The 22,575-nt window shown below is 39.8% G+C and overlaps 1 protein-coding gene across 9 annotated transcripts in view; it reads right to left on the bottom strand.

The window, feature by feature from the left end:
* Positions 1 to 316: 316 nt before the first annotated feature.
* Positions 317 to 22,575, bottom strand: part of GCNT2 (glucosaminyl (N-acetyl) transferase 2 (I blood group)) — a 119,884-nt gene continuing 97,625 nt past the window's right edge. For 3 of the 9 annotated variants that reach the window (XM_054591945.1, XM_054591948.1, XM_054591947.1), the window contains exons 2-4: positions 14,562 to 14,654; positions 9,231 to 9,323; positions 317 to 2,560 (exon numbers count right to left, since the gene is read on the bottom strand). In XM_054591945.1, coding sequence (XP_054447920.1) covers positions 2,370 to 2,560; positions 9,231 to 9,323; positions 14,562 to 14,654 — 377 coding nt within the window. In that variant the 3' untranslated portion in view covers positions 317 to 2,369. The remainder of the gene's footprint in view (positions 2,561 to 9,230; positions 9,324 to 14,561; positions 14,655 to 22,575) is intronic. The other 6 variants (XM_054591949.1, XM_054591951.1, XM_054591950.1 and 3 more) reach the window with 4 other exon arrangements.

Genomic DNA, 22,575 nt, shown 5'->3' with positions numbered 1-22,575 from the left:
ACCACTGGCCTTTTGCTTTACAAAACAACACCCAAGCAACTGAGCCACACCAGTCAGGTCTTTCCTATCATTCTCAAAACTCTTCCCAACACTGCAAAAAGGGAACATTTAATTACTTTTCAGAGAATGGACATTTTTTCAGACAGGTATTTTTGTCTGTATAAGTATGCTTATTTATGCATTTTTAAATGCTAGGAGAATTACCTGGTTAAACATGTTCTGTGGTGGATATTAACCAACCATCAAATAAAAACACACAACAGCCTCAAAGTTGGAAAACAATATATTAATTTATTTCCAAGGAAACAACATGGAACATCATTGAAAACAAACATGGATTCAGTAGTTTTTGAGCATCTCCATGGGGAGGAGAAACCCAGTAGCCCAACACTATACTCTTCCAACATTAAAGTACTAAAGACACAGGAGAGATGACCAACAACAAACATGTAAACATCTATTCCAAAAGATTTCTCATTCTATGTGCGAAAGATCCAGTGTAAAACATTTCTTCTTTTCAGGTGATGTCATTTGGAGAAGTTGAAAAATGACTCTGCCATTAATTCTCGCTGTGTTTCCTCCCCTCAGCCTTTTACCTCCCAATACGGTTCCATTGTTTTAAGCTGCAGGAGCAAAGAAGGCTTTATTTCAAAGTCATTCCCTTTAAATATGATTAATTTTCAACAGGTGCAATTATAGAATAAAGAAAAAATTGTGTTAATTAAATGCATCATTAGTTGTAGTAACAGCTTTTCATCAGAATAAATATCAAGGAACTCAATAGATCAGAATAGAAAAGTAGACGTCATATTTTTCTGAGGTGACAGGACCTTTTCTCAATTTTAACACTAAGATCATTCTTAAAACCTACCTTCTCTCGTATAGTAAATGTGGCTATATTTTACCTTCTCTAATATTTCACCTCAGGAAATGGACTAAGACCAATAGTAGAATCTCAGTTGTCAGAAAGGAACTTGGTTATTAGTGTTTAGCAACAACTCCTCTAAGCCTCACTTACCTCATTTGCAAAATGGGGATAATAATGAGGACCTCATGAGAGGGTTGTGAGGTTTGAATAGTGGGCTAGCAAAATGCCTTGAACACAATAGGCTTTTTAGCTTCTGTCTCCTCCTTCCTTTCTTTTGAATGATCTCTGATTTAAACCTCAATTTGTAATTACTGATATCACAATCTACAATCATGCATATGAATACATTAAAGTACAATCATTATCTAAGGTTCTCTACAGCAGTCTTTCCAATGTTAACATTATTACCAAGATTTTTAGAGTGAAAAAGCTTCCATCTTAATTTTCCTGCTTTGTCTCAGCACATGTTTGGTACATAATAAACATTCAAGAAATATTTATTGACTGCATGCTGAACAAATTGGATGAGTGAATGGACAAGGGATAAATGGCACAGATGCTCACCCACAAATGAAAGCTCTTAAACTTCTTGGCGTTCTTTTCAGCACCAGGCATTGCAAAGCCACTTAGAGAATGATATGGATAAAATTTGGTCTCCATTTTGCAAGTAAGATAACTTTGGTGAGGGTGGAGGGTGGTGATGAAGAGTAAAGTGATTCATTTTGAGGTATGAGACTTGAGGCTAGATCCACACAATACCACCTCTCTTCTAGGAGTATCTTCATTCTGTGAGAACTTTTCGGTGTTCTCAATGAAAAAGGATGGAAGAGGGATCAGGGCATGTTCTGAAATAATCAGATATGTTCTGTTCCCCTGGGACCTTTTACGGAAGCTGCTGTCTTAAAACACATCCTGCCTCCTGTTATGACTTTATATTCTATACAGAACTTCAGACAAGTAAACTGAAAAATGCTAGTTTTAAAACTCAGGAACAGGATCTGGTTCTCAGCCCTAGTAGCTCAAATTTTAGAGGAGATAAATGAGTTACCCTGAAAGCTGCTTGTATGTCTATGTGCAGTTGAGCAAAGAGTTGTGTCCATTAATATGTGGCTATAGATCTGTTATAAAAGATTGCCTCTTCAGAGAAACCATTTTCCTAAGTCATATTACCTACAATCCTGCTTTTGATTAGAACATTTATATATAATGACTATCTGATGCAAAGATATGATGACACTTACATTGATCCTTGAGCAGAACAACAAACTGACATAGAGGTGAGCATCTAGAAACAGCCAGAGTGGCCAAAGTGCCAGGATAGCTCCATGCAGCCATTGTGTTAATGTATTTCACAGTGTCCAGTGGATATTGTAATATATAATAGTATGGCCAGATCCTGAAGCCATAACCTCAGTCCTGAAAATGTTAACCATGGCAAAGTCCTCTCACAAAGGCTCTTCCTCCCAATTGCCATTTCCCTTTGATTATAAGTTTCAGTAGATCAAAAATACCAGCTGGGTTGTATTGCGGTTTCACTCTGATTTAGGGTTCTTTCTCGAAGTCTCAGTTCTAGGCATTCCACAGTAAGGGGGTATGTAGTGAGCTCAAACTTGTTAGCAAAAAGGCTTGGTGAATTAATCAACCACTTTAAGTCTCCATTTCCATAGATACAAATGCCATGAACGTAGTGGCCTGCAAAGGAGAGAACAAGAAACAGTCAAAACATGCTTGCTTTCAAAAGTCAGCAGTAGTGAACTTGCAGTGATAGAGTTAGTGCCTGACTACTGAGTACCTAAAACTGGGCCAAGTGCTATGAGATTCTAATGAAACACAATTGTGTCAACCTGGTGTACAAAGAAGTTCAACTCTTTATAGGAGAACAGAAGGTACAAATACATATTTGAAGAAAATGAGAGTTAACACAAAGCAATAACATATGCGGCATCATGAGGCAATCCATGTATTATCAAATTAAGACTTAGGAATGAGAAGTTCCAGAAGTCTACAGATGTCTTTATGTGCTACACTGGTCAGGCCACTTCCTGGAGCTTGGCCTAGTCTCTCCAAGTGCCTAGATGAGTAATAAACCCAACCAATACATGTCAAGACTGTATTCCTTAATCCTCTCTAAGTCTTCCCCATCAAAATACACAGCAATTCTATTCTGTGGTGCTTTGAGCACTTCTCCCCTCTCTCATATCCCTCTCTCTCAGAAATTCTGTCAGCTCAACTTTCAAAACATTAATGGAATTTGACTACTTTTCACCACCTCTACTACTACCATCTTGTTCCAAGTCACCTCAATCTTCCTGTTTTGAGATGCTGCAATAATAACTGCTTTCCATGCCTCCACCTCTGTCTGTTAGTATATCCTCGGCGTATCAGCCACAATGATGGCTTTAAATGTAAGCAGACAATGTCTCCTCTGCTTAAATGGCTTCTCCTTTCATGGGTAATAAAAGCCAAAATCTTAGCAATGGCATAAGACAACTCAGAGTCTAGCCCCTTGTAACCTGGACTTACCTCCACCACTTGCTCAATCACCTATAACCCTTAATAACCCCTGCTTACTCCTTATGGACATACTGGACTCCTTACTGTTCCCAAGCACACCAGGCATGTTCTATTTGAGAATCCTGAAAAAAGTATGGCAGAGGAGAGAATGGGAGTCATGCTGACCTCCTCCTCCCAAGACCAAACTGGAGTTGCGACTAAATAGTGGAGTGATCACCTGGAAAACAATGGAACTATAGTGGGAGAGGAGCCTTGGCAGCATGGACAGACAGTGCATTCAACTCTCACACATCCCAACGGGTGAGAAGTGCGGCGGAGGCTCGAGAGGGTGGGCTGGGTGCCCATGGGCACTAGCACCAGAGGGACATTGAAATGGCCAGTTAGCTCCCCCCGAGAAGAACGGGGTCTGAATCATAAACAGGGACCTCTAAACTACAGCAGCTAAAACCAGGAAAATACAGACAAAACGCAACCCTGAAAAGCTTAGGGGCGCTCTCTGCCAGAGATAGGTGGCTGGGGATGCAAAGAGACATTTAAAGGGCCAATGCAAAAATTGCAGTGGCAGCCACCCTCCTTGATCTCGGGGTAGAGGCGGCAGCAGGGTGGGCTGGTGCCTGGGAAAAGATTGGTGAGGAAAACTTTGTGAAGAGAACTGAGACGGCAGCCGGTGGAGCCCTGGTGATAATGCACCTCCCACTCTGCAGCTACCACCTCGCTCAGGCATAAGAGAATCAATTAACCTGCCTTTTGTGCGGTCCACACACAGCTTATGCTCCTGTGAGCTGGGGGCCTAAGTGCAGACTGGCTGGGAGAGCCTTGAGGAGAGACTGCAGACGGACGCATTGGGGAAAGAATGGGAGGAGGAACCGGGGAGTGCCCATTCCCTCCCCATTCTGTAGTCTCCATTCTGTGCAGTCAGGGCGCTCCCCCAAAGAGGGAGAAATGGGGTGTGCAGGAGCCAGACTGCCCGCGATTGCAACGCCGTCTGCACAGGTGGTGGATCCTTGGCCGAAGGGGTCACAGAACTGCACAGAGACCCCTGGGGAGGGACTGGAGAGAGAGGTGTTGGGGAAAGAACGGGAGGAAGAACTGGGGAGTCCCAACTCCTCCTTTCCCTAGTCTCCATTGTGCGGGAAGAGGCCACACCCCCAAAGAGCCAAAAGCCGAAAAGCACACAATAGCCCAAAACCACCCAGTGCAGGCGCGCACACTTGCGCTGAGTGGCCGGTGAGGTTTGGCGGGTGTATGTGTGGACCCGGGGGTGCTGGCAAGGCCTCCCACAGGTTGGCACTGATGGGGCCTGTGAGGGATTGTGCAGATCGGCGAGGGCAGGCGTAAATCAACCTGCACAGCCCGCATGTGCAGAGCAGTCTACAGAAATAGTGGATCCCGGGCTGAAGGGGTCACAAAGCTGCCCAGAGTCCCTGGAGGAGAGACTGGAGACAGGATACCCGGAGAGTCCTGGAGCTGACTTCCTCCCATTTCCGTAGTCCCCATTTGGCGACAGCAGGCAACGCATCCAAAGAGCCAAAAGTGGGGAAAGCACACAATAGAAGACCCTAAACAGACCAGTGCCGGGGTCCCCGCCGGCCTGGGGGGCCAGATGAGTACATGAGGTCGTGAAGACGCCCCCTGGGCTGGGGCAAGCGCACGTGACCCCAGGCGGATGGGGGATCCTGCCAGCCGCGGAGCGCAATCAAGGAGCCAGCAGAAGAGTGCACAGTGACCCACAGAAACAGTGGATCCCTGGCCAAAGGGGTCACACAGCTGCCCCAAGCAGGAGTCAGACACAGAGAGTAGACCCCTGGAAGGCTCAAACAAATGCCTCAAGGCCATATAGGGTCAACAACTGACATCATCAGAGGTAGGCCCAGAAAGAAAAGTAAAGGAAATCAATCAATCAGTAAAAGACCTGCCTACTACCATAGAAGTTTAATCCACAAAGTCAGGAAATCTAGACAGCCCAATTGAAGCAGAAGCAAAAATAAATAAATGAATTACTTAACAGACTCTCACAAAATGGGAAGAAAAAAAGTTCCCCCCAAATGAGTGGAAAAGGGAACTCCCCACAGAGAGAGATAAATGAAATAGAGGCAAGGGAACTAGCAGATAGAATTCAAAACAATGGTTCTAAGGAAGCTCAATGAGCTCAGCCAGCTCAAAGATAACTATGAGAAACTGCAGAGAAACTAGCAGGATCTTACAGCAAACTATATCAGCCTGGAAAAGGACATAGAAACTATCAAGAAGATGCAAGAGGATATGAGGAATACCATTTCTGAATTGAAGAGCACAGTAGAAGGAATCCAAAGCAGGCTGGATGAAGCCGAGGATCAAATCAGTGAGATGGAGGATAAGGTAGAAAAAAGCTCCCAGAAAGAACAAGAAATGGAAAAAAGACTCAAAAAGAATGAAGAGGCATTTAGGGAAATGCAGGACAACCTGAAACATAATAATATCCGCATAATAGGAATACCAGAAGGAGAAGAGGAGCAAGGGATAGAGAACATCCTTGAAAAAGTAATGATGGAAAATTTCCCTAATTTGAGGAGAGAAAGGGTCTCATGGATCCAGGAGGCACAGAAGACCCCACTCAAGAGGGACTCAAGGAGGTCCACTCCAAGACACATCATCATTAAATTGGCAGCTATCAAAGACAAAGAGAGAATCCTCAAGGCAGCAAGGGAGAAGGAGAAAGTAACATACAAGAGGGCCCCGATATACCTAGGAGCTGACTTCTCAACAGAAACACTACAAGCCAGAAGGGAATGGCAACAAATATTCCAAGCCATGAAAAGCTACAACAAAGGCTGCTCTACCCAGCAAGGCTCTCAATTAAAATAGAAGGGGAAATACGGAGTTTCCCAGACAAAAGAAGGCTAAAAGAATACATTACTACCAAACCAGCACTCCAAGATATGCTAAGGACACTGGTTTAAGCAGATGAAGGAAAAGAATGAGAGAGAGAGGAACACAGGTACAAAGAGAAAAGATGAGTAAGTTTCTATCAGTAATATCTCTCAGTGTAAATGGACTAAATGCCCCAATCAAAAGACACAGCGTAGCTGAATGGATAAGAAAACATGACCCACACATATGCTGCCTACAAGAGACCCACCTCAGAGCAAAAGACCTACACAGATTGAAAGTAAATGGATGGAAAAAAATATTCCAAGCAAATGGGCAAGAGAAAAAGGCCGGGGTTGCCATACTTGTATCAGACAAAGTAGATTTCAAAACAAAGGCCATAAAATAAGACCCAGAGAGGCACTTTATAATACTTAAAGGAAGAATCTATAAAGAAGACATAAACATTGTAAACTTATATGCTCCCAATAGAGGAGCCCCCAAGTATATGAGGAAATTGTTGGATGACTTCAAAAAAGATATAGACAGCAACACACTGATAACAGGGGATTTCAACACCCCACTGTCAGAAATGGACAGATCTTCCAAACAAAATATTAATAAACATATTGTGCAGCTGAATGACACACTGAATCAAAGAGACTTAACTGACATATATAGAACCTTACATCCCAAAGAAGAAAAATACACATTCTTTTCAAATGCTCATGGAAGTTTTTCAAAGATAGACCACATGATAGGACACAAAGAAAACCTTAGCAAACTCAGGAAAATTGAAATAACACCAAACTTTTTCTCAGACCCCAAGGCCTTGAAACTCGAAATCAACCTCAAAGAGAAACTTCAAAAACTTGCAAACTCATGGAGACTGAATAGTACACTGTTAAACAATGAATGGGTCAATAATGAGATAAGAGAAAATATTAAAAATATTTCTGGAAACAAATGAAAATGAACAGACAAAAGTCCAAAACCTATGGGACACAGCAAAGGCGGTCCTGAGAGGGAACTTCATAGCAATACAGGCTTACCTAAAAAACAGAGAAACATTTCAAATAAAAGACCTAACACTACAACTTCGAGAACTGGAGAAACAACAACAAATAAATCCCAGAGCAAGTAGAAGGAAGGAAATAGTCAAGATTAGAGCAGAACTGAATGACATAGAGACGAAAAGAACAATTCAGAGGATCAACCAATCGAGAAGCTGGTTCTTTGAAAAGATAAATAAAATTGACAAGCCTTTCAGCAGCCTCATCAAGACAAAAAGGGAGAGGACCCAAATAAGTAATATCAGAAATGAAAGAGGAGAAATAACAACTGATACCAGAGAAATGCAAATGATCATCAGAAACTACTATCAATAATTATATGCCAATAAATTTGAAAATCTTGATGAAATGGACAAATTTTTAGAAAAGTATAATCTTCCAACACTGAAGGAGGAAGAAACAGAGAGCTTGAACAGACCGATAACAGCTGGGGAAATTGAAGCAGTAATCAAGAAACTCCCGGCACACAAAAGCGCTGGGTCAGACAGTTTCACAGGAGAATTTTACAAAACATTTAAGGAAGAGCTAACCCCTGTCCTTCTCAGACTATTCCAAAAAATGCAAGGGGAGGGAAGACTTCCAGAATCTTTTTATGAGGCCAGCATCACCCTAATCCTAAAACCAGATAAAGACCCTACAAAGAAAGAAAACTACAGACCAATTTCGCTGATGAACATAGATGCTAAAATCCTCAACAAAATATTGGCAAACTGCATCTAGCAATATATTTAAAAGATTATCCACCACGATCAAGTGGGATTCATCCCAGGGATGCAGAGATGGTTCAATATACACAAGTCAATAAACGTAATACATCACATAAATAAAAGAAAAGACAAAAACTACTTGATCACTCAATAGACGCAGGAAAAGCATTCGATAAGGTACAACACCCATTTATGATCAAAACACTCAGCTAAATGGGAATAAATGGGGCATTCCTCAATGTAATAAAGGCCATATATGAAAAACCTACAGCCAACATCATACTCAAAGGGCATAAACTAAAAGCTTTCCCACTAAGATCGGGAAGATGACAAGGATGTCCGCTCTCACTGCTTCTTTTCAACATCGTGAAAAAGAAATAAAAGGTATCCAGATAGGACAGGAGGAAGTAAAGCTATTACTGTTTGCAGATGGCATGATAGTGTACATAGAGAACCCTGTAGACTCTACCAAAAAACTCAACCTAATAAGTGAATTTGGCAAAACAGCAGGATACAAAGTCAACATTCAGGTATCAAAGGCATTTTTGTACACCAGCAATGAAATAGAAGAAGAAATCAGAAAAAAAATACCATTCGATATAGCAAGAAGAAAAATAAAGTACCTAGGAATAAATTTAACCAAAGAGGTAAAAGACCTGTATGCATAAAACTATACAACATTGAAGAAAGAAATTAAGGAAGACACAAATAAATGGAAGCATATATCATGCTCATGGATTGGAAGAATTAATATCATCAAAATGTCCATACTACCCAAAGCAATTTATAGATTCAATGCAATCCCTATTAAGATATCAGTGATGTATTTCACAGAAATAGAACTGACATTTCAAAAATTTATATGGAACCATAAATGACCCCAAATAGCCACAGCAATTTTGAGAAAGAAAAAGAAAGTAGGAGGGATCACAATACCGGACATCAAACTCTACTACAAAGCCACTATACTCAAAACAATCTGGTACTGGCACAAGAACAGACCCATAGACCAGTGGAACAGAATATAAAGCCCAGAAATAAGCCCAGGTCTGTATGGGCATCTAATATTTGACAAGGGGGACAGAAGCATAAAATGGAGCAATAATAGCCTCTACAACAAATGGTGTTGGGAGAGCTGGACGGCTACATGCAAAAAATTAAAACTGGACCATCTGCTGACACCATACACAAAAATAAACTCAAGATGGATAAAAGACTTACATATAAGTCCCAACACCATAAAAGTCCTAGAGGAGAGCATTGGCAGGAAACTCTCAGATATCCCACGCAGCAATTTTTTCACTGATATGTCTCCTAAAGCAAGGGACATAAAGGAAAGAATAAACAAGTGGGACCTCATCAAAATAAGAAGCTTCTGCACAGCAAAAGAAAACATCAGCAAAATGAACAGGGAATCAACCATATGGCAAAATATATTCTCTAATGATAGATCAGATAGAGGTTTGATCTCCAAAATATAGAAAGAACTCACTTGACTCCACTCCAAGATGACAAACGACCCAATCAAAAAATGGGCAAAGGACCTGGGCAGATGCTTTTCCAAGGAGGAGATACAGAGGGCCCAGATACATTTGAAAGGATGCTCGGCATCACTAGCCATCAGAGAAATGCAGATCAAAACCACCATGAGGTAGCACCTCACACCGGTCAGAATGGCCATCATAAACAGATCAACAAACAACAGGTGCTGGCGAGGCTGTGGAGAAAAGGGAACCCTAGTACACTGTTGGTGGGAATGCAGACTGGTGCAGCCACTGTGGAAAACATTTTGGAATTTCCTCAAAAAGCTGAACATGGAACTGCCTTTTGATATAGTGATTGCCCTGCTGGGACTATACCCTAAGAATCCCAAAACACCCATTCAAAACAACCTATACACCCAATGTTCATAGCAGCACAATTTACAATAGCCAAGTGTTGGAAGCAACCTAAATGCCCATCAGTAGATGACTGGATCCAAAGTTATGGTACATATACACAATGGAATACTATGCAGCAGAAAGATAAAAAGAACTACTAAACTTCACAACAGCATGGATGGAACTGGAGAGCATTATCATAAGTGAAATAAGCCAGGGGGCGAAAGACAAATACCATATGATCTCACCTATAAGCGGAACCTCACCAACAATACAAAGATGCAAGGAAAATAAGACCAGCAACACTGAAAGGAAAAGAAACCAACAGAGACAAGAGGGAAGGAGGGAGGGGTGCGGGCGGCGGGGGGCGGGTAAAGGAAGGGAAGGGGAAAGTCAAGGAACATATAGCAAGGACTCATGGACAGAACCAAAGGAGAAGAGTTGAGGGAGGGAGCGAGGGAGGGAGGGGGCAAGGGAAAGTGGTGGGGGGTAGGCAGAGACAAATGTATTTGAAAAAATAAATTAATTAATTGAAAAAAGGAGAAAAAAAACTGAACAATAAAAGAATAAACTCTGTGTTTAGAGTAAAAAAAAAAGAGAGAGAGAGAATCCCTGCACCACCCCCTCTCCCCAGACATCCATAAAGCTCCCTCTCGCACCAGCCCAGATCTCTGCTTCGAGGCTATCTTCTCAGTGAGGCTCTTTTTGACCTCCATTCCTCCTTCCCTGATTCATTTTTATTTTTGCACTTTATATATAATCAGTGCCATGAAAAAAAATACTATTTTGTTTATTGTTTTCCTTAACAGAAAACTTTTATTGTCTTTCTCTCTAGATGAGAATATAAGTTCTAGAAGTGCTGGAATTTGAGACCAGGTTGTTCACTTCTGTGTCCCATACATCTGGGATAGAACCTGGTAAATATTAGGTGTTAAAGTCATAATTTCTGAATAAAAGGATTGAGAAGAATGGGTAGAATTAGCAAGCATCAGGTGATTTCAATGCCTCTGAAAAAATTGTCAGGAGAGGAATTTTCTGCCAGAATAGGGAATTTTGGGGGGAATAGGTTAGACACAAGAATGGTAGGAAGTTGAAATTCTTTTTCAGAGGATTCTTGGCATAGAGGAGAACTACTATGGATGACAGACTTAAAACAGACTAAAGACTTGGGCCTTTTTTATCCCATAGTTATGAAGACTCAAAAGATTTTTGGAAAAAAAAAACCATAAAATTCTATAAAAGACTAAGAAAAGATTTTTGAATAGAAGAACGAAATGATGAAATTTATTTTAGCAAGGTTAATTTTGTAGACCTTTGCAGGGTACATTAGAAATCAATCAAGAGACTACAGTAATAACTTAATGTAAACCAGAAAGGTCATTCACAGTTAATGGTTGCCATGGGTGGGAAAGAAAGGATATTAGAGACAGAATACAGAAGGACTGACAGGTGTTGATGATTAATTCAGTGCAGCAGGGAGGAAGTACAATAGAGAGTGAAGTCACTGGGGAAAGAAGCCAGAGTAGTGAGAAGTTAAAGAATAACTGGGTGAGAAGTTTAAGAATAACTTGGTGGTGAGAGGAACTGAATGCAAAGGCAGCATACCCATGCTTAAGAAAATGCAAGTGAATGGGAGAGAGTATTTCAGTTTGTATCAGGCAGGGGGTGCACAGACAACTTGGTCTTCAGGATAGAGGCAATACTTGCAGAGAGAAAGAAAAGAATCAGAAGAGAGGACGACACAGAATGAAAGAGAGCAAGAGGATAATTTAAGGGGATCCACACATAACTGAGACCACAGATGCTGACCTCAGTTGTGAGGATGGGTGACTTTTCCTCTTGAATCAGGAAAGAACAATGAAAGAGTATGTCCAAAATACTCTAAGACGGAGTAAAAGGATGACCTGAAAAAGTAATTGATAAGGAGATTTTGATAAAATGTCTTAAAAGTTCTTCCCAGAGCTGAAATTTTCATTTTTTGATAGTGGGAAGGCTGTTTTAGCATAAGATTGAGAGCCTGAAGGTGAACAGGAAAGCTAAAATGGTACATGTGGGAAGGGAACCAGGAAAATAACGAGGTAAATAAAAGAATAAGTAGGCAGCCAGGAGCATATAGCTGAAGTTAAATGGCAGGTCCCCTAACCATTCTCTAGCAATGTTCTGTTCTGGGAAACACCAGTGGCAAAAAGCAGGTGATGGTAATGATTAAGGGTGGGAATCAGCCTTGCAGAGCCAAATGGCAAGGGAACCTAAAATGTTAGTGAAAACAGCATGGGTTGGCTGGCAGAGTACACAAACTGGACAAGGAGTCCTTGGAGAGAAACTAGTAAAAGGGAAAAGCTGGAAAAGTTGAACCTCTGGAAATCCTAATTTTAAAAAAGCAAACACATTTAAAACAACAAAAACAACATATTTTAGGTGTGGGGATATAGCAATGAACACTTTGGTTGAAAATGCTAGCCTTCTTGGAGCTTTTATTCTGTTCTGGGGAAAAAGTAAATACATATAGCATGTAAACTGGTGAAGGAAATTAGTACAGTCACAAAGAGATCATAATCAGAGATGAGAGCTCTAAGTTCAAGACCACAGAACTAGAATGGTGGCCTATGATTCTAAGTGCTAAGAGGGCTTATAAACTATGCACACACACAAATTTGGCACAAATCCTATTACTCGCTGCCAAGGGCAAAAGATCCATATTGTATTACTGACTTGTTGATTTCACATGCATTGTTCCACTTCTTTGGATTGTGCCTTTTTCTTTTTCCTTTATAAAGGTTGGTGGGCCAAATCATTTTTATGCTCTGAATATGGTAAGACTTTCAGGGGTTCATTGGCATAACAGGTACCAAAAGAAGAAAAAGGAGGCATTTGTCTGAGAGGGGCTTGGGCTACCCAAGCTTTCCAATGTAGGTTCCTGACTAGGGGCTACGCTCATGGCCCCGCCTGCCACATGATCCATAAAGGTTCCTACAAAAATGCGAGCCTGACTATACTATACCTTCTCTACTGGGATGGGGCCTGGATAAAGGTGATGACAAGGAGACTGAGGTAAGGCTCAGCTTGCAGGGTGGGCATGGCTACTGTGCAATGGGAATGGGAACTTCTGTGGTGGGGAGGGCTCGAGCTACAAAGGAATGTGACATGGGTCCCTGTTGTGGGTGTTGAAGTCCTCAAGTGTTGCAACTGGAGAGGTGAAGCAGGTCAGAAGATAACTGCAGTGGTCCTTCAGGGAGGATGATAGGGGTTATAGAAGGATTTGGAGTATAGAAGGATTTGGAGAAGGCAACATATCCCAAATAGTGGGAGTCTGACAGATGGTGATGGTCCATCTTCTAAGAGCAAAGCAACCTCCTCCTCATTCTCCTCCTTCCAGTAGACAGGCAAGCCATGATAAGAATGAAGGCAGATGGCGTGAACTGTCCCCGGGAGAAAATGTGGGCTAATTAAGGGAAAGATATGAATGTCCTAAGGAATGGATTGAAATTTCTGTACAGTGACATGAGGACATTGCCATCCACAGTGTGAGGGAACTCACAAGAATGAGGTTGAGTGCAATGGAGAAGCATAGAAAAGCAGTAATCTACAATTAGATGTAGATAAGATGGACAAGTGAAGCTATGATTGAATAGAAGAGTGGAAGAAGCAAAGCTTTGTTTCTGGAGGGAAAAAATGTTAAACTTTCATATTCTCTCATCCATTCATTCACTTAATCACTCACTCACTGAATAAATATTAATTGTGTGCTATTACGGACTGAATTGTGTCTCCTCCCACAAATTCATATGTTGAAGTCCTAACCCCCAGTACCTCAGGCTGTGACTATATTTCAAGAGGTAATTAAGTTATCCTTACTAGAAGAGGTTAGGACACAGACACACACAGAGGGAAGACCATGTGAGGACACAGGGAGAAGACAGCCATCTATCAGCCAAGGAGAAAGGCCTCTGAACAAACCAAACCTGATGACACCTTGATCTTGGACTTCCAGCTTCCAGGACAGTTAGGAAATAAATTTCTTTTGTGTAAGCCACCTGGTCTGTGGTTATGCATAAAATGAATTTGCTGTGTTAGCCTAGCAAAAAAATACACATGCCCACTATGTACCAGAAAGTAGTTTGAATGAAATGTATACAGGACTGATAAAAACCCTTTTTCATAAAATTCTATAGAAATGAAACTACTTAGGATTTCAAGTTCTTGTCCATTGGAAGAAAAATCTCTCATTAGTATCATCTGCCATCATGCGGGAGCTGCAGCAAGCACCTCCGAACTGGAAGCCTGCCTGTGCAGGGAGCAGAGGCTGACACGACAGGTGGGGATCCAGCCCGCTCCGTGGTGACAGCATGACATCACTATTCACCCTGACCACTTTCCCCCCTGACTCCTGCACTCAGAAAGAATGAAAAGAGAAATAAACAATAATAAGAGAGCATAATCCAACAAGAAGGAAGTACCATTATAGTATGAACCTACTTGGAGAAGGTCTGTGAAATGCCTAAATTTACTTTTCAAGGACTGTGTCTTAAAGCCTCTAGCTACTCTCCTAATAATCCACAGATAGGTCTACAGATACCAGCAGTTCTTTCACCAAGAGTCTCATATTCCACAACTGCCTTCATGCCAACACCAACAAGCAGTATGGCCTCAAAGTATGAAATGAATGCCTCACCATGACAACCTCCGTGTTTATCTTCCATGTCAATCCACTTGATGGCTCTGAGGTTACCAGTCCATGATGCATTTGGCATGGAGCCAGGGACACCTGCAATGTTGATTTAAAAAAGGAAAGCATAAATGAGAACTTAGAGAGAGAGAAGGGTGTCAATTTCATCAATTAATCACACAAGTCTTTTTTTTTTCAGTATGTTATCTTTCACATCAGATTTTTCATCATTGTTGCAAGACCCTAAAGGCTTATGACACAAATGGTTGGTGGTTATGAGCCTGGTCTTGCCATCAGTAAAAATAATATACTGATTTTTTCCATAGTGTATGACCAAGCCTGAAAAGTAGAACTTAAGATAATACCATAGTGTAAAACCAAAATGTAGAAAAGAAAGTTGGGAAGTTTTGGTGTCTCAGGCGCTTTAATTAAAATTACTTTCAATGCTAACATTAAATTTTTTGAGAACTTTCCAGATGGCTTATATCTTAAAGTGAAAGCCCAGGAAGTAGGCTACTCTGGGTTCTTAGTGCTGATAAGAGAGCAATTCCAGGGTTGCCCTTATACGAAGTTGCAATATTAGACATACAGAAGGTAGACATCTTGTTCACTACATGTAGAACTCATAAACAAATCCTTTAACACATTACAGTTTCTTTTTGTTTAAATATCCTTGAGCATTTGGTATGGACAAGCACTGTGCTGAGAAATGGGGACAGAGAGAAACCAGACATGATTCCTGATCACCCAATAAAGATGATGAATTGTCTATCTCAAACAATAGGTTTTGAGCTTTGAGTTTTCCCTATAAGATTGGTGTACAATGATCCACTCATCTTTTCTTTCAGTTGGTCTTCGACCAAATGCTGTTGCTGATCTGTTTTGAAACATAAAGAATTAGCCTTAAAAGGGGGGAAAAGAGTATTAGGTTTGTCATCTTGCTAAGTGAAGGTTTCTCTAACATGGCATTATTGATTGACACTTTGGGTTGAATAATCCTTTGTCGTAGGTCCTGTCCTGTATTGCATGATGTTTAGCAGCACCCCTGGCCTCTATCCACTAGATGCCAGTAATACATAACCTCCAATTGTGATAATCAAAAATGTCTTCAGACATTGCCAAATATCCCCTGGGGGAGGAAAACTGCCCTGTTTGAGAAACACTGTGCTAAGCTACCTCAAATAATCCTCTTCATCTCATTAAATTTTGGATAGTTCTCAGAAATTGAAGGGTCCATTTAATCACACAGATAGTTACACCCCAAGACTTTCATTACTGGAAAAGGAGTATATGAGAATCAATGTAAATGCAACTAGAGGAGGCATACTTTACTTCAAAAGAGCCACAGCAGTTTTCACCAGTGAGAAATTTTATCTGAACATAATTTTGATGTAATAGCACTACACAAGTGTTATCTGTATTCAAATTGCAATAGTCCTTTCTTATTAGACCTTAAATATTGATGAGACATACTGCAGGAGGCAGAATAATGGCCCCTCTCCCACAAACATACTCATATACTTAAAGAAGTCTGTATCCTCACCCCTGGAACTTGAGAATATGTTGTGTTTAGTGTGGCAAAGGGGAACTAAGGTTGCTACTCAGCTGACCCTAAACTGGGAAATAGGGAGAGTATCCTGATTTATCCAGATGGGTCCAATGTAGTCACAGGGTCTTTAACAATAAAAGTGGGAGGCAAAAGAATTGCCTGTATGGGTGTGATATGAGGACTCAACTTATCTTTGCCATTTAAAGATGAAGAAAGGGGCTAAGGAATGCAGGGGCGTCTCTAGAAGATGGAAAAAGGCAAGGAAACAAATCCTGCCTAGACCCCTCAGAAAGAAACAGCCCTGTCAACACCTTGATCTTAGCCTGCTGAGACCCATGTTGGACCTGTGACCTATAGAACTGTATACATTTATGTTCATTAAGCTGATAAATTTGTGGGAAATTGTTATGGTGGCAAATAGAAAACTAAACACATGCTAATGAGAAAAAGTGACCCAAAACAATGGATATTTTTTAATAAGGAAAAAAATTTGACACAACTAATATTTTTTAAAGAAGTTTAATTGGATAGGCATATAAACATATTTCCTCTTTAAAAACATAAACAAAAACATGTGCGTTTTCAGAAGAAAGAAAGGCTCTCTTCTTTTGTCCTGATGTCGCACGATAATTATATGATGATCTAAATCCAGAATTGTACCAAGGTTTCCCAACTAAAATTAAATTCTGCACAACCTTCCTGTAAAACAGCATTGAGTCTTTACATTTAAGGACTCTGTACAAATAGATTTTCTTCTTTTCTTGCTGCCAAACTTAAAAACTTTGCTTATACATGTTGAATATTTGAAAAAAAAAAAGCTACTTATTAAGCAATATTTCTTTCCACTGTTTCGATTTACATAATACTTAAAATAATTCATGTGTTTGCCTATCCCCAAAGTAACTTCTTTGTTTTGTTCTCAGCACCCATTTTTTAAAAATTTAGAATAAAGCTTCCCTTGGTTAAGTTGGGGTGGGGAGAGGGCAGTCTGAGAAACAAAGAGATAATTTAGTATATTTATTTGTGTCAGCAAGATTGGATTAATATTTTGATGAAATAACCACAGAAGAGAAGTGTGAATAAAACAGTGCCAAGAGGAAAAGTCCCTTATACACTTTTCAATGACTGCGTGTTTAAAAGGAGAGGGTATTTTTCTTCCTCTGTCTCTCATGTATAACACTTATTAACCTCCTGCTAATAAAGTTTCAAACCTCAATTTCTACACTTTCTGTTTGATGACAAATCTCAAATTTGTCTGTTTAAATATTATTCATGTTTGTGCATAAAAAAGTGACATTTTTTGAAGCAGTAGCCGGGAGAGGGTCAAACACAAAGTTGAATCCCAGTTTATCTCTTTTTGCAAAGAACGCTGAAACAGAAATGTCTCCAAATGGGGATAGAGCCATGCTTTCTGAGCGTGGTTCTTGGACAGGAAATATCATCTGGGAACCTGTTAGAAATGAAGAATCTCGGGCCCCACCCAGACCTCCTGCCCCAGAATCAGCATCTCACACAAGCTCCCCAGAGGATTTCTAGGCACTAGCAAGTCTCAAAAGTACTGGGCAATCATCAATGCTGTGAAGAGGACAGAGATCCTTTTTCTCCTCTCCTTGAAGTCCGTCTCTCAGACTCCATCAAGTTTCTGGGTTAGACTCACTCTCTTATTCTCCATTAAATTCTACTGTTTTGAAGAAATCTGCTGCTATATGCCTTTACATCCTTCGATTAATGAAACAAACGACCAACTGCAGGAATATACCGAATATATGCATTTTAATGTAGCTCTCAAATCAGCTCTTTGAAGACAATCGGCTCAGCTGTTGTAGGGAGAAGCCTTTTTGAGCAGAAGGCCAGTCCTCACAGGGCCCTTAATGTCACAGCATTTGGCCCTCAGGAAACACACAAAGGGCTGCCCCATCAACTCAGTCTTTAGTACTGATGGTGAGGACCACTCAGATCCTGTGTGGATCAGACAGGCCTAGTTGCTGCCTTGGTTTCCCAATAGGCCACCATAATTTATGGTGAAATAATGTTCTACTTCTCAGTATCAAAATGTATTTCTTCTACCCTTCTAGCAAGGGCCAACCTGTGTTAGCCTGCCCTCTGGCAAAAGCCTACATGGCCGTCAATCATCTTATCCCCCACATCTGTCCTGCCTGGTACAATGAGCTTAGTGGGGAGAAAAACTCTCAAGATTTCTGGTGACAGCTCATTTCAAACAATGTGTGGGCCTCACTTGGTTGTTATTTTGAAGAGATAAAGGCAAGCAAAAGATTGTATAGCCTAAATGTACAGTGCACCCACTGTTCAGTTAGTAATTTAATCTGGTTTGAATTAAAAGACACATGGAGACCCAAAGCTACTGATCCCACCACCTGTGCGAACATCCAATTTACCTCCTAGTCCATTCAAGCATCTACTAAACATGTTTCCTGTTCTTCTTCAAGAGATGTACCTTCAGCAAACTCCCTGATGGAATAGACACTGGGCGTGGAGTTGAGGAACTTAGTTCTCATCCCAGCTTTGTCAATAACCAGCTCTGTATCCTTGTACATCATTTAATGTCACTCAGACTCAGCTTTCTAATGAAGTAGGTAGATTACATCAGTGGTTTTTCAACCTTTCAGACTGAAAACCACTATCACACAACGTGCAAACAAAAGTTTTACAAAATAAACTGCAGGCTTATTACATACAATGCACTTGCTTATTTTACATTATTTTCTGGTCTAGCATCCTGTTAAAACTCTAAACAAAACCTACTAAGGTGATTTCTGGATCCACTAATGAGATACAACTACTATTTTAAAAATACTGGACTTTTTTAAATACAGAGGACTGTATTATTGTTGTAGCTGTTATGATTATAATTATTGACTGTCAAGATTCTAGGCAGGTGTTATGGGTTGTAGGGTAATAGCCTATCCTCAGTTCACAGGTATCATAAGAAAGATCTATTTTTCATTCTTTCTGGGATGCAGCAAAAAGGACACACCAACATTTTAAACTATAAAATCCAACTCTCCCATTTCCTCTTCATAGGCTTATTTAAACAAAAGATTTGAGATAAAGTCTACAGAGTAACCAGGAATGTTTTTCTTGGGACTCAGTCTTTATTAGTCAAATAACTGCACTTGAATGAATGAAGATGCTTCTTTGAAATACAAGCTTTATTTATACTGACTTGACTTTCTTACTGTTCTTACACAGTGTGGCCCTCATTTTGGGAGACCTATATCTGGTAACAAACTCCAGCACCTGCTGTTATTTAGGCTCAGATATGCATTTTTTGACTTATTAAATAAACACAGAATTTTGTTTTTAAATGTCAAAAGCCAATGCTGATGTCATTTTATTGAAAGAGATTTTCTTACAATTTAATGGTGGTGCTGTAAATTGGTACAACTCTGAAAAATCAATTTGAAAACAAAGTAAGAAAAACAACCATAATTGTCAATTCCCTTTGACCTTTTAAACCAATAGTTCCATAATAAGCTAAGGAAATAATTCCTTTTTGTCCTTTTTATTGCATTTATTGGGGTGATACTAGTTTACAAGGTTACACAGGTTGCATGTGTACAATTCTACAACACATCATCTGTATACTGTTAGTGGGAATGCAGATTGGCACAGCCATTGTGGAAAGCAACATGGAGTAACCTCAAAAAATAAAAAATGGAAGTGCTTATGACCCAGTGGTTCTAATTCTGGGAATTTATCTGAAGAAACCTGAAACACTAACTAGAAAGAATATATGACACAGCCCAACCCTGACAGCTGTCAGCCTGTGCTCTATCTATGAGTCTGTCTCTCTTTTGCTTGTTCAGTTTATTCATTAGATTCCATTCTATGGCCATTCCACCCTGAACGCACCCAATCTTGTCTGATCTCAGAAGTTAAGCGGGGTCAGGCCTGGTTAGTACTTGGATGGGAGATTCTACAGATGAATGAAATCATATGGTACTTGTTTTTCTCTGACTGGCTTATTTCACTTAACATAATGCTTTCCATGTATTTGCATGCTGTTACAAAGGGTAAGATTTCCTTTTTATTTAGAGTTGAGTAGTATTACATAGCACAGCTTTTTTATCCACTCATCTACTGATGGGCACTTGTGCTGCTTCCAAATCATGGTGACTGCAAATGACACTGCAATGAACATGCGGTGCATATATTCCATCCTCACGAATTTTTTGGAATATTTTGAGAAGAATTGGTGTTAGTTCTTCTTTGAATGTTTGATAAAATTCACCTGTGAAGCCATTGCTCCAGGATTTTATTTGAGGGGAGTTTTTTAATTACTGCTTCAATTTCAGTAGTTGTAATCTGTCTATTCAGATTCTCTGATTCTTCCTGATTCAGTTTTGGAAGATTGTATGTTTCTAGGTATTTATCCATTTTGTCTAGGTCCAATTTGTTGGCATATAGTTGTTCTTAATATTTTCTTACAAATCTTTGTATTTCTTTGGTGTCAGTTGTTATTTCTTTTTCATTCCTAATTTTATTTACTTAGGTCTTCTCTCTTACTTTTCTTGATGAGTGTGGTTAAAGGTCTGTCAGTCTTGTTTATCTTTTCAAAGAACCAGCTCTTGGTTTCATTTATCTTTTGTATTCTTTTTACACTCTGTATCATTTATTTCTGCTCTGATCTTTACTATTTCCTTCTTTCTCCTCCCTTTCAGCTTTGTTTGCTGTCCTCTTTCAAGTGCAAATTTCGATTGTTTATTTGAGATTTTTCTTGTTTCTTGAGATAGGCCTGTAATGCTATGAATTTCCCTTTAACCTTATTTTCACTGTGTCCCATAGATTTGGAGTTGTTGTGTTATCATTTTCATTTGTTTCAAGGTATCTTTTTATTTCTTCCTTGATCACATTGTTACCCATTCATTGTTTTGTACCATGATGTTTAGCTTCCATGTCTTTTTGTGTTTTTCAGTTTTTTTCTTTGATTGATAACTAGTTTTATGCCATCTGGTCAGAGAAGATGCTTGATATGATTTAAATCACCTTAAGTCTATTGAGACTTGTTTTGTGTTCTAACATGTGATCTACCCTAGAAAATATTCCATGTGCACTTGAAAAGAATGTATATTCTGCTGCTTTGGTGAGAAATGTTCTGAAGATATCTATTAATTCCCTCTGATCCAGTGTGTCATTTAAGGCCACCATTTCCTTATTGATTTTCTGTCCAAAGATCAATCCATTGATGTCAATGGGATGTTAAAATCCCCTATGACTCTTTTACTGTTAATCTCTCCTTTTATGTCCATCAACATCAGCTTTACATATTTAGGTGCATAAATGTTTACAAGTGTTATGTCCTTTTGTTGGATCGCTCCCTTAATCATTATGTAGTGTCCTTCTTTGTCTTTTACAATAGACTTTGTTTTAAAGTCTATTTTGTGAGATATAAGTACTGCTACCCCACCTTTCTTTTTCCTTTCCATTTGCATGAAATATCTCTTTCCATCCCTTTTAGTGTATTTTTTGTTCTGAGGTGAGTCTCTTGTAGACAGTATATATATTTTATTTCCTCTATCAGTTGCATCTCACACATCCCCAACTGGGAACCTGGCCCACAATCCAGGCATGTATCTTGAACAGGAATCAAGCCAGCAACCATTTGGTTCGCAGGCTGGTGCTTATTCCACTGAGCCACACCAGCCAGGGTTATATCCTGTTTTCTTATGCAATGAGCTATTCTGTGTCTTCTGCTTGGAGAATTTAAGCCATTTATATTTAAAGTAATTATTAAGATACATATTTATTGACATTCTATTCTTTTAACTATGTTCCTCTGTTACTTCTCTTCCTCCTCCCTCCCTGTTCCTCTTCCTTCTTTTTCCAAGCCCTTTAACATTTCTTGTAATACCGTTTTGGTGGTGATGAACTCCTTTAGCTTTTTCTTGTCTAGGGAGCTCTTTATTTCTTCAACTTTAAATTATAGCCTACTGGATAAAGTAGTCTTGGTTGTAGGTCCTTGTTTTTCATCACTTTGAATACTTCAAACCAATCCCTTCTGGCCTGAAATGTTTCTGCTGAGAAATCAGCTGGAAGTCTTATGAAAACTCCCTTGTAGATTACTAACTCTCTTTATCTTGTGGCTGTTAATATTCTCTTTATGTCTTTAATCTTTGCCATTTTCATTATGATGTATCTTGTTGTGGGATTCTTTGGCTCCATCTTGTTTGGGACTCTTAGGCTTCCTGGACTTGTGTGTCTTTTACTTCACCAGATTAGTAGGTTTTCTATCATTATTTCTTCAAATAGGTTCTTGATCCCTTGTTCCCTCTTTTCTCCTTCTTGTACCTCTTTGATGAAAATGTCTGTTATGTTTCATGTTGTCCCAAAGCCCCTTAAACTGCCCTCATTTTTTAAAATTCTTTTTTTTTTCAGCTCCAATTGGGTGTTTTTCCCCCATCTTGTCTTCCAAATCAGTGATCCTCTGCTTCATCCAATAGGTTGTATATT

This window comes from Pteronotus mesoamericanus, unplaced genomic scaffold (genome assembly GCF_021234165.1).
Source record: "Pteronotus mesoamericanus isolate MK-2021 breed Mesoamerican mustached bat unplaced genomic scaffold, CSHL_Meso_final scaffold_31, whole genome shotgun sequence".
Taxonomy (NCBI): Eukaryota; Metazoa; Chordata; class Mammalia; order Chiroptera; family Mormoopidae; genus Pteronotus; species Pteronotus mesoamericanus.
This window is presented reverse-complemented; position numbering and strand designations above follow the sequence as displayed.